The following is a 12,976-nucleotide window of genomic DNA, read 5'->3' as shown; positions in this document are numbered from 1 at the left end:
TTGGCATTAGGACTGTTTATGTGAGTTTCACAACAAGCTGTAAGGTGTTTTCTGATGCTATTTCCCATAATGGGAAAAAACAAGAGAATACAACTGATCCATTTTCAGCCTACAGTGTTGAATGTGCTGTTTCACACAATAGCTTTTGATTACTTGCAGATAGTGCATTATTTTATACTCCCTTTTCTGTATTGCAGTTGGGCCTGTAGCTTTTAAACAGAATCTCTAAAAAGAAGAAATTACAGGACAGAATTTTAGCATTGCAGAAATAAAGAAGACATAATTAAACAGAAAGTCAGCATCCCCCTGTCATTTCTGCAGCAGCACATTAGTTCCTGATGCAGTTCAATGCAGGGACTGCTGAGGACAGGATTGAGGTGATGCAGAGAGCTGCAGGCAGTGCTGCCTCGGTGCTCTGCTCCTTGCAGGTTAGCAGAAATGAGGAAACACTGCTTGAAGAAAAGCATTAAAAAATTACCATTCTAAGGATGTGACAAATGCACAACTATTCACATTTACTTTCCCCGCGTGTTTTTATTGTTTGTTTTCCCTGTAATGCAGCCCTCTGCCATTCAAATACAAACAAGGAAAAGATCACTGCTGGATGGGCAAAAATCTATGGCGTGGGTTTTCACGGAGGTGACTGCTCCTTCCCTTCCAAAGATGCCCCTCAGGCACCCTCCTCGCAGTACAGCTAACATGTCCTTGTGTCCCCAGCACCCGCTGTGCCCACCATCAAGGCCGAGGACTGCACCGTGTGCTGGGACACAGCCACCGTCCGCTGGCGCGCCGCATCCGTGTCCGCCGAGTCCTTTATCTTGGAATACTGCCGGCAGCACTCGCCGGAAGGAGAAGGTCTCAGGTCAGTGCCGCGCCCACGAAAGCGCCGCGGCCCGATGCGGCAGCCGTGAAGGAGCGTGCCGCAGGCCGCGGCTCGTTACGCAGAGATTATTCTGCCTGCAGCCGCGCAAGGAAGAAATCTGCTTCTGTGTGCTGAGAAAGTTAAGGGGTAGGCACTGATCTGTGAGATTAGGCTGAGACATAAAAATACTTCCTTTTCATTCTGCTTAACCGGACAATCCCTTGCATTTGGGGCCAAAACGGCGGAGATGATGTGCTGTCCGCAGAAGCTTCGGGGCTGTGCCGGGCGGGGCAGTCACCGCGGCCCTCAGCGGCCGTAGCCCCGGGCCAGGGCAGAGCAGGGCAGCTCCACGGGAAGGCGACTGATGGAGGAGCATGGGCCAGTGTGCTCTTCCCTTTGTGGAGAACAAGACGGAAGTAATCTCTGGGCATAGCAAGGGTGATACGGGTGTCTCAGTAATACTGGTGACCCATCTGTTGTCTAGGCCTCACAACGCACAGCTGAGCTCGGTGCTGCCTGGCTGTGCAGGCATGCCACAGGGCTCCAAGAGTAGCTTTGAAATTCAGGGCACTGGCTGTCTGTGCCACTCTGTTTTCCCCTATGCTAAGCCTGTGCTGCATGGAGGAGAGGACAAGGAGGGATGTTGGCCCCCCTGAGCCGGGTAGCTGTGCACTGTACTGAAATGCAGAGAAAATTGTTGGAGAATAGTAGAATCTTAGAATAGCCTTGGCTGGAAGAGACCTTAAAGATCATCTAGTTCCAACCCCTCGGCTGTAGGCAGGGAATTACATGTGGTCTGCACATCCTTAGGGCTTGGGAGTCTTTGTTTGCCTTATAAAAACAGTGACAATATTCTAGCAAAATACAGCTGCACAGGTCTGAGAAGTTTTATGGAGAGGAATGGCTTGCCATACAGAACCCTGTGGAAGAGCCTCAGCCCAGCTGAGGTTGTCTTTTTCACTTCCTGAGAAGCCTGATTAGGGTTTTCATCTATGGGCTAGTTCACATGGACAAAATGAAGATGGGGTAGACAGGAAAGAGCTCCTTGAAGAGTAGGGAAGGGGTTCATGCCCTGCAGTCAAAATTAGTTAAGTGGACTTGAAGCATTCTTAGCTTTGTAGGAGAGAAGTAAAACTGTGAAATTGTGAATGCCTTGCTCCTTACAAAAGTAGGCTGAAAACTGAAATTAAAAATTTCTGTGTGGGTGGGAGACTTTTTATCATGCAGTACCAGTGTGCTGCATTACTGCAATCAAGGAGAGGTCTCACCCAGTTCTCCTTCTTGAAGAGGCTTTCTGTGTTTCGTATCTATTTCATGAGAGCGTCAGGTCCCTGTCAACCTGCCAAAGTCACTGTTGGTCAAAGATAATGGAGCTGCTGCTGAAACATATGCTGGTTGTTTGCCCTCAAGTTTCTGTGCCGTTATCTGAAATTTACTTTTTTCTCAAAACTAAACCAGAAACTATGCTGATTTCTGCAATCCATGAGCAAGGTGTTGGTAACACCAAGTGTTTGCTTGTGTGGTGATAAATGTGCCAAAAAAGCTTCCAGAACAGGCCCCTTTGCTTTCTCAAGTGACCTTGTGTTAAATCTAACGTGTTTATAATTATACTGAGTCACATTTGACTTTTTGGCCTCCCTGTCAGCAGAAGCTGGCCTTTAACTGAGACAAGTGTGAAAACTCCACAGGACAAAATAATGAATTTTCTCAGAATTGCTATAGCTTAAAATTATCTATTTCTAGAAGGGCTTTGACCTCTTTTTGTATGTCAAAGACAATGTTTTGCCACTTACTTTCCCTGAAAACAATTTCCCTCTTTTTTTTTTTCCTATATCAACCCCCTGAGAATAACCTGGAAATCTTCTGTAGTGTCACAAGTTGTTACAGTGATGGAGAAATTTATTTTAAAGTTTTGTGTTTAAGATTTTAGATAAAGTTGAGGGGGGAAAAGCCTACTGGTAGATGGAGAACTGCCTGAACTCTTATCCAAGGCCCCCAAAGGTGCAATTTAGAATTAGAAATCAATTTGAATAGAAGTCAATCAAGGTGACTAGAAGCCAAGTACCTATATAAGGTAGAATAAAACTCTGACTCTATGCACACCCAGAATTTTGGTCTCGGATCTTGTAGAGTCTTCTGGTTTGCTTGTTTTTTTGTTTTTTTGGTTTTTTTTTTTCCTTGAAAGCTTGGAGTTTGTCCTTTGCAGGTTTCCTGAGCAACATGCATCTTGGGGATCAGCCAAATGTGGCACCCTCTCATAGGCAGCCTGTGCCTTTTGTGCTAGCAGCAGCCCTGGAGCTAAGCAATTTCCCAGTCCCTGGGTGGGAGTTCAAACACATTTCTCAGCAGCCCTAGAAGGTTCATTCAGTTGCTGCTGCAGGCACAGTGTGAAAGCAGAGGTCAGGGAAGAACATTCAAGAAAAGTTGAGGAGAAGGCAGCATGGTCCCATCCCCATAAGGCTGCTTTCACAGTCGTCATTCTGGAAGCTCACCCAAGGTAAAGGACACTGCCAAGGGAAGAAACAGGGAGAAAGGCCCTCATTGAACAGCTAGAGACGTCGTCTAAGTCAGCAGCATGTAAACATCAGCATGCCACAGAATCACAGTGTGGCTGAGGCTGGAAGGGACCTTTGGAGATCACCTAGAGTAACCCCTGATCAAGCAGGGCTCCCTAGAGCCAGTTGCCCAGGATGCTTTTGAATAACTCCCTGAACATCCTTGGAGCAATCCCAGCTCCCCAGGGAGAAACTATGAAGCATATCTGGAAATGAAACCTCACTGAAGTTTCTTTTCAAATACTTTCATCAAAAAAAAGTTTCTTTTCAAATACTTTCATGAAAAAACGAAACAAACCAACCAAATGCAAAAACCACAAAACCCCAATTGTGGGAAATGGATTTGTAGAAAGCCCACACAGTATGCATCCATATGCAAACTTTGAGATAAGAAATGCTGACTTAGAAATGCCATGGAATAGGACAGATTTTGCTGAAGAGAAATGGAACTAGAAAAAAGTTTCAAAAGATGGCCTTGCAAATAAGACTAGATACTTTGGAGAAATAGAACTATGAAAGATGTGTTGTGGTAGGACCCGCAAGGGGTAGTTTTAGATGAATGGCTTTAAGGCATGCTGTGGCAAAAAGCTGATAGGCCAAGAAACACTTCCAGTGTGTTGTAATTAGGAAATAATCGGCTTCTGATTGTGATGGCATGAATTATCACATCTGTATTGTCTCATCCTTCTCATGAAACTGAAAATGGAGTAAAAGTTTTAAAATGCCTCTCAGTTGCCCCATCTCTAAGTCAAGAAAAAGGTATTATCCAACACCCAACCAACCAAAACATAAAAAAACCCAACCAACCAAAAAAACTCCAACCAAATCTACATTTTCCCTTCTCCTTTCTGTCTTCTTGCCAGCTTGTCACCTGAGGGACATAATTTCATATAAAATCACCTTAAATCTTCCACAAAAATGAGTCCCCGGCCTGCTGCAGTGGTTTTAAAGCTCTTTCCCGGGTTTAATATTTTTCCAGAATCTTTATGAGTGACACTTTGAAATGTTTCTTTCAGTTTGAAGAGCTCTGCTATTTTCTTACTGTTCAGCCTCTTTGTGTTGAGAAGTCAATGGAGTTGTGGGTGGAAGATGGAAAGCTGTGAGAAATGTAGTCCAGGGATTGGGTATGTAGGCTGTTCAGATGGAAAGCCTGTGTCACATCATGAGAAATCCGTAAGACTCAGGGAGGCAGAAATAAGTGCAGTATGTGGTGAGCTTGTGAAAGTGGAAGTTACTGAATGTCATCCTCTCTGACAGTGCAAGACCGGCACTTCTAGGGAATGAAATTTTTGGGTTTCTTATGAAGCAAGTCTAATGCTGGAACAAAAGGAGCAAGTCTCCCTCCTGTTTCATTGCCCACATGGTAGTCATGGTAGCTCAGGAAACAGGGTGTTGGAAACGCAGAGCCTTCCTTCTCTCTAACTCTGCCAATTGCAGATAGCAGCAAGCAGGGGGTGTTTTGGTGACCTAATCCCAAAACAGCCTGAGCTGGGACAGAGGAGAGGAGAGGAAAGGAGGCATGTGGCACAGCTGGGAGCAAACTCAGAGCTTATTTTTAGCTTCAAGAGCCTTTTTCCACTCATGGTGCACCCTTTCTGTACGCTTCCACATGTATCTTGAGAAGCTTGCATACTTTAACCCTAACTCCATATCAGTGATAGCAGCACAGCTCTGGAGGTACTGTTTCAGTGGGATCTTGGGGGTGGGAATGACAATTATAGCACAGAGGGTGTTGTGAATCACTGCAAGGCATATCGTTTGCTGTGTTCAGGCAATATTAAAAAATATCCCCTAGATGTTGCTTCCTTTAAATAAATAAGGATGCTGATGAGAGAAATGAGCATGAAAACACAGCATCAGATGTCCCTAAAACCAGAGAAATCACAGATTTAGCATAAAACTGCTACTATTATATTCCTTGGCAAGTTAAAGGTGAAGGAACATGCAAGTCCTTTTTGTTCTGCTTTAAATAGCATGTACCTGATACTTGAAGAGTGGATTTTCAGTCTTACAGATTCATCTTGCAATGAGAGGGATTGAGAGGAGATACTTAAGATATTTAACTTCAAATGCTTCTTGACTTTCTGTGCACTAATTTCTGTATCAACAATACCAAGAAATTGAGGGGACAGTGCAAGTAAGATAACATTTAATCTAAAGACCAGGATGCCTCACGCTTTGATAACAACATTATTACATCTCAAATCATCTCTAAAGTGGGCAGGTGTATATAAAGTAGAAACTATCTGACATTAGAAGTGTTGTAGGTGGATTTTTTTTTTTCTTTTTAAATTACAGTTCACTACTTAAGGTGAGCTTGAGGAAGATCCATCTGCAGTGCTCGTTACAAGAAATCAGAAATGAAACAGCCTTCCACCAACACAGTCAGGATGCATTTTCCCTCGCCTTCTCCTACACATAACCTGTATGCTGTAAGCTGTGCACTAATCATACCTTCTCCTCATCCTTGCTTTTGTGGAGTCAATTAAAGCATGATAAACTACTGTGATTGTTGGGGACCCCTCAGTATTCATTTTCCCCCTTCACCTACCCTCTAGACAGGAGAGGCAACAGATAGCAAGACCTATTTCTTCTTTGCATGCAGCTTCTTTTGCTCTTGGATCTGGCTCAGAATGTAGCAAATGAAATTCCTTCTTGTCAGCATATTCTGTTTCATTAGTTGGCAGCAGCAGGACTGTTTTTAAGCCTTAATCATAGCTAAAATTGATGGGCTCTTATTCTTAGGCAGCTTAAAGTTGGCTGAAATAGATTACCAAGCAGATAATGCTTTCAAAAATTCTGATCACCGTTTTACTGCTCAGATCTACTTGAAGTCAAGATTTTTCTATCTCACCATTATGACTGAAAAGCAGCATGCTATTGCCCTCTGATTTAAACATGCATCCAAATTCTGATTTGGAGAATTTAGTATTTGTAAGAGACTGAAGTTTGAACTCCGATTGCTGACCCTATTCTGAAAATGACTGGACCAAACATGTTTTCTAAATACCTGTGAGACATCTCTGGGATCTATGCTTCAGATTATGAATACCCCAAGTCTACTCATTATACTACAATGTAGCTATCTAATTGAATTTAGAAGTGATTTTGTGTTTTATTATTTAATAATCTGATAAATAGTACATAGTGAAAAAGAAGATCTCCTAATTTCTTTGGAAGGATACTGATTTACATGACATTTTCCAGAAGACAGAAGAAGGAGCCGTGTACAGGGCATCTCTGAGCTTAAGGCATGCTGATCTACGTAGTGCCACAGACAGCTTTCAAGGAATAGCTTAGCATATCCTCTTTTCATGTCACTTGTAACTCTGCTCAAAACTCCTAAATTCCTTTCTGGTGGTCTGTGCTTCGGATTCACATCAAAGATGTCAGTGTGCTGCTTTTAAGGAACAGATTGGGTGAGTCTTGCCTAGGAAGCATGGGCAAATTTCTTCAAAGCTTAGGTGCCTACCTCTTTTCCCCTGCCTCTGCTTCTGTCCTTTCTCCCCTTTTCATGTTTGCCTTTCTCAGTTCCCATCTTGTAGTTTTCTTCAATCCATCATTTTTTTTATCTTGTCCCCTATACTCAAGTCTAAAGAGCTTGTGTTCTCATCAGTCAATTCATCAGGTTACACCTCTTCTCTAAACCTTTCAGCCTGCTGTGTCGTCAGTGCCTTGCTAAAGTGGTGTTGCGGTCAGGGCCTTGGTGAGTCATGAGGGTGAAGCAAACCATGCAATTTCTGCCATTTCTCTTTACTACATCAGTTGCAGCATTAATGTAACACATTCCCTGAAAATAGCATAGTCTTGTGCTGATCACGCCAGAGCCCCAGACTCTCTGAAATTCTTCCAAATTGAAGGACCCAGATCCCAGAAGCAGCCAGTGCATTTTCTCGATGCTCTCAATTGCCCTTAATGACAACTGTCAGTGCAAGTACCTGTCACAGACTAATAAAGATGACACACCAGTCTTTTCTGAAGATGCCATCCTCCTAGAAAGAGATCTGTGTGGTGTAAGCAGGAATCCGGTGTATTAAGGGCTGTGAGATTTTACCTTGATGTGATAAATGCAGCAGAAGCATGCATGTGAAAAATCGCGATGGATGAGCACTGATTATTTGTCAGTTTGTACTGCTCTCTGGTGGGATATGTGTGTAAAAACAGTAACCCCTAATGAATAGAACTATCTGATCTGACTGCTGACTCGCTTGCCTTACCTCCTCTGGGGTCACAGCTGGAAAAAGTAATTTATTTATTTAGTCTATTTAGTCTAGCTTCTCACAGGGGCATTGCTCGCTGCCATCGTGGGCTCCATTCTCAAACCTGAGGTGAAAGTGTCTTGCTCACTCTCCCATTCTGGAATTTAAATACTTGCCTTTTGGATTCCTAAAAGCATTTCTGGCAGGAAATTGCCTACTTTATACAGATAAACAATCTTTACCTGCAGGCATACAATGCAGAACATGGATATTGTCTGGCTTTGCTGTTATCATAAGAGGCAAAAAAATGAGGAAAATGAAGATCCAGTGCAATTTGTTAAGCCAATCTGCTGTCAGTGTTGAAAATAAAATGGCATCTTTCTAGCCATCCAAAATGCATTCACTGATACTTAAAAGCACCTGTGAAGCAGATTGAGTGGGTGCTGACTTCTGCTTTCTATCAGTGTGTGAAGATACCAGGGGTAGAGGATGTGAGGGCTGGAGTTTTTGAGGCAATGCACTAGGGACTGCAGTCAAAGCAGGGAACTGCTCTGCCTCCTGTGAAACTGCCCTGTTAGAGTGCATGGGACCACAACAAAGACAGAGCCCAGGCTTAGCTGTTGAAGGATTTGTGAGTGGGGATTTTATGATGAAGAACATGATTTCTGTGCTGCCTCAGATAGTGGTATCAATTCTTTTGGACTTGTAGCATGTTCCCAGACAGTAAAGCACAGGTGTATTCAGTGTCATGTAACTAATTAATTAAAAGATGGGTTTTCCTTCAGAAACTTGCTCATTTTGTAAAGAAAAAGTAGACTTTTCACAGGAGGCAGATGAGGTTTTGACTCTGTGCTGCTTAAATTTTATGTGAGGAATTATGCCACAAAACCGACATTAAGTGATCATTGCACCTAATGACTGCACTGGGTGATAAGATAAAGCAAAGACAATCCCTCAAGTGAAATGCTGAAGCTCCTACATAACCCAGTTGTTTGTGAAAACAATGTTTGTCTTTCTCATTTGGAGTTTCTGTAGAGTGTTTGTTGTTTTAGTAATAAACAATATGGTTAGGGAACTTAACTGTTGGCATAAAACAGTCTTCCCTAGTTTGGATACCTGCATACATTTTAATGTATCTTCAACATTTGCAGATCTTTTGCTGGTATAAAGAAACCTGAATTGAAAGTATCCCTGGAGCCCAATGTGAACTATTTCTTCTACCTGAGGGCTGTCAACCCATTTGGGACAAGTGAACAAAGTGAAGCAGCTCTCATCTCAACTAAAGGTAGATCATGATTTCCTGATGTCAAAACAATGGGGTGGAAGGCAAAGTAGCCAAACATTTTTCTTTGGAAATTATACCTGAAGTTCCCAATATGGTTGCTGACCAAGTTATTGAAGTTTTTATCTTGTTAACTCAAATTTATATCCCTGTTTTTTCCTGCTTAAAATTAGCATAATCAGGACTACTTCACTTTAAGTTTGTATATTTATGTCCTGTGTAAAATTAGTGTGACCTCAGAAGCAAAAAATGTTGAATTCTGTCAAAGAGATGAAGTGATTAAGTATTCTTCAGGGATCTCAGTTTGCTTGAATCTGACAAAGCACAATCAGATAAAAGTTGTCATGACCCTAAAAAAAACCTATCACAATTAAAACCTAATGGAGTTTGAGTGACAAGGAAGCATGCAAAGCAGTTTTAAAACTCCAAGATTTCCAGATAAATAGTGTTATGTATGGTTCTTCCAAATCAGCCTGAAAATTCAAATTTGCTGTTTTGAAAAAAGCAATTTATTGAAAATTATTCGAACTTCTTACATACTCTAAAAGACCTCTTTATCACCTATCTGCATTTCTGAATATTAGACGGCTGTCTCAGTTTGGAAGACTCCTTGCATTTGCATCCAATTTTCTGTCACTCCCACCCACCAGCAGACACAACCCTGTCCAGCTAAGATGGCCGTAATTGTTGCTTAACATTTTACGATTCGTCTCATGTTAATGTAGGCAGCCTCTCAGATCTGGTGTTTCTTTGTCATGAATTGTACCAGGAACTCGATTTCGTCTGCTGAGTGACACAGCACATCCTGCATTGCAAATCTCTTCTAATGCAACAGTGATCCACCTTCCTGAAAAAACCAAACTCAGTGGGTGAGTAACAGTATGATGAGCAAAACCATCCTGTGGGGTTCAGGATGGATCCCTCACTTTAATTTTTTGCCAATAGGCATCTTTCACACGACACTAATTTTGTAGAACTTTTTTAATCATTTTGGTCATGCAGCCTCTGGACTTCATGCAATTGAACCCCCCTTTCAAACACAAAAATCCCAGTACTAAGTCAGTGGTGGGATTGACATACTTGGAAGAGTTCAGTGTCACACTAAGGAATGGCCAGGAAGTCAAAGGTAGTGGTACCTACTTGGACTGCTCGCTTTGTTTCAGCCCATGGTCACCACTTAATCCATCAGAGTCTCAAAGCAATTTTTTGCTGCGCTGAGAAGGTCAGCTTTGTGGGCTTAGTTTTTAATATATTGTGGATAGAAGTAATCCATCTTCCATAGTTTGCTTCTCTCCTGAGGGTATTATTGATAGTGTTTTCCACAGTATTTGTGGCTTGGGAGAACTAGGAATTGCTCCTGGGATATGTTAACAAGATTGTATCAGACTAGCTCTAGCCACTGAGAACATTGCAGGGGGGTGGACATACTGATATCAGTCCTAGGACAAGCACAGGTCCCCTTGTATAACTTGTGCCATACTGATATGGCTTCTTAAAATGTGATGAGGAATTACTGATTTAAGCACTTTTTGTTGCTGTTGCCACTGAATGTACACAATATGTTTGTGTCTGTGTCTGTATAAAACCACCCGACTTTCTAGTTCGAACAAGCCTTCTAAATTTGAGGTCTTTTAGATAAGTCCGTCTCAGTGCAAAGATTAAAAGATTATCAGTTAAATCCTTCATAAAACCCTGCAGTTAGAACAACAGAGTGCAATTCATTAGTAATTTTATGTGATGCTTCATGATTTGACTGAAAGAAATATCACGGTATGGTTTGTCTACCACCACACTTTACTGAATTTCCTCTTCCACAAACAGGTTTCCTTCAGTCCTGGGTGAACTGCTGCCTGCTCAGGGGTGTCATTACTGGGAAATTGTTGTCTCTGGCTGCAGAAGCTACAGGATTGGGATTTGCTATGAGGCAGTAACACAGAGCAGTGTCCTGGGGTTGAGTGATACCTCCTGGTGCATGAGGTGCTGTCCTACACAAACCAGGTAAAGAGGATTCAGTCTGGTGCTTTGGGAAGTTACTAGTCCTTCATGAAAATAAAGCAGGCCAGACACAAGAATCGTGAAAGCGGAAAGGATTCTTCAGCTTCCTTTAAGTAAATTTGAATAATAAGAAAAGGCTATCTCCATAAGATCTTTAGACCTCCTCTTAGTTTAAAAAGTATAAAGCACCTTAAAAAATGAAATTAAACTCAAAATAGATTATTTTAGCATCCTTTATCCAAACAGTGAATAAAACTTAAAGAAGTAATTTGTTACTGCTCATATCCTGATTTGCTTCACTAAACCCCAGCAAGGGTATTTATTTCAATAAATGCAGCCTTTTTAGAACCTACTTCCATTTGTAGGAGATGGCAAGACTTGATAGGGAATGTTTTCTCCTGCCTTGTCCTTCACAGCGATAGACCCCACCTACCACTGTGGCAGGACTGCAGGGTGCTGGGTTAATCTGTGGTAGCAGGCCAGTGCCAGGCTGCTTGGCGGTTTGTAAGGCACCACCCTGCTACTTTGTAAAGCTGCTCTTGATCTAAACAAGTGTGCTTTTTTCAGTGTGAAATCATACCGATGTATGAACATTACTAGCTAAATGAAATATCCGAAAGGCTTTTTTTTCTACGAGTCCAAAGATGCCAAGTGAAAAGGCTTGTCAGGATGCCAGGCAGGGCTTGAAGTGATGCCACATTTGCTTTGCCTATGTACTGAGCAAAATGCTGCAGCCACGTGACAGGCTGCTGTATGCAGCCACCTGTTAATAGATTGGAATTGAGCTGCAGGTTATTTCTGGTAAATTGCTATGGGGAGGCTCATTGTATTCTCGTTTCCATTTTCCTGCAGCTTTCTTTACAGATTTCTTCACACTGGTGTGATGAGTGATGTCCATGTGACGGAGCACCTGGCCAGGATTGGCATCCTGTTGGATTATAATAGCGGAAGGCTATTGTTCTTCAATGCAGAGAGAGGACTGGTGCTGTTTGCCATCAGGCACAAATTCACTGATGCTGCTCACCCAGCCTTTGCCCTGGAGAAGGCAGGAGTGCTTACCCTGTGCACAGGAATGGAGCTACCGGAGTTTGTGAAGCAGAGCTAATCTCCTGCTTTACAGTTTCCAGAAAACTGGCAAATACAGCATCAGGGGATAGAGAGAGGAAGAGATATGCCAGGAAGAGATAGGTAGTCTTCACTGATGAATGCTATGTGCACAGCTCTCCTTCACATCATCAGCAATTGTAGTTTCTGCTCAGATAGATAATCACCCTGAGCCTGGAAAAAAATTGACTCCTTCAGATGGAGCATGCACCTAGTAATACACAGAGCAGTACTTCTAAGGGGATAAAGAAGTTTTGTTAGATATATTAGTGCTAGCTGTCTTTTTAAAGTTAATTATGAACCCGTGTATGAAATAAATGCATTTCTCACTGCAATACATGAAAGTCATTGTTTTATCATTTGCCAGGACAGCCAGAACCTGAATCCAAGATGATGTGCGTGGAAAATGTACAAAGATTTCAACAACTGAAACATGCTACAGATTGATATATCCTCTGCCATTGTTTGCCACGTCTTTAATGCACAAATTAAGCAAAGTTGATCATGCAGAGATCCTCACGTTTGCAAAATGAGGGAGTCCCAAGCTAGTTCTGTGTATCAGCCATATCGAGTCTGAGTATGCTGCACCTACCTACCCTGCTCACAGCAGACTAACAGGTACCTGACTGTGTGAGTAAATACTGTGCTTGCGAGTACAGTAACAAAGGTATAAGGAAACTTGATAGTACTGGTAAAATTCTTCCCTTGTGTTTTTCATCCTCAGTGTGTCAGGTCAGTGGTTTTGATACTGAAAGGAAGATTGCTATGCAGGACCTTGTGAATCACCACTTTTCTGTCACTGCTTACTACCTTTGCTCTTAGAAACTTTATGCTCCTAATTTCAGGTTTGTGTACATTTTCCTGCATCTGCCCTGCTCTTTACTGTTATCCACACTAGGGCCAGCAATATGACAGGGAGGTGCAGTGTTTCAGGGCCACCAAAACAGGCAGGCTAAAATTGGTTTATGTCAGCACAGGA

At 42.4% G+C, this 12,976-nt stretch overlaps 1 protein-coding gene across 1 annotated transcript in view; it reads left to right on the top strand.

Moving 5' to 3' along the window:
• Positions 1-12,332, top strand: part of CMYA5 (cardiomyopathy associated 5) — a 45,966-nt gene extending 33,634 nt beyond the window's left edge. The window contains exons 9-13 of the mRNA XM_041414589.1: positions 718-862; positions 8,768-8,901; positions 9,668-9,767; positions 10,720-10,896; positions 11,746-12,332. Of these exons, the coding sequence (XP_041270523.1) occupies positions 718-862; positions 8,768-8,901; positions 9,668-9,767; positions 10,720-10,896; positions 11,746-11,998 (809 nt within the window). The 3' untranslated portion in view covers positions 11,999-12,332. The remainder of the gene's footprint in view (positions 1-717; positions 863-8,767; positions 8,902-9,667; positions 9,768-10,719; positions 10,897-11,745) is intronic.
• Positions 12,333-12,976: the final 644 nt, after the last annotated feature.

The sequence above is a fragment of the Onychostruthus taczanowskii genome, unplaced genomic scaffold (genome assembly GCF_017590055.1).
Source record: "Onychostruthus taczanowskii isolate IOZ18803 unplaced genomic scaffold, ASM1759005v1 scaffold46, whole genome shotgun sequence".
In the NCBI taxonomy this organism is placed as follows: domain Eukaryota; kingdom Metazoa; phylum Chordata; class Aves; order Passeriformes; family Passeridae; genus Onychostruthus; species Onychostruthus taczanowskii.
Note: the sequence above shows the minus strand (reverse complement) of the source record. Positions and strands in the feature narration are given on the sequence as shown.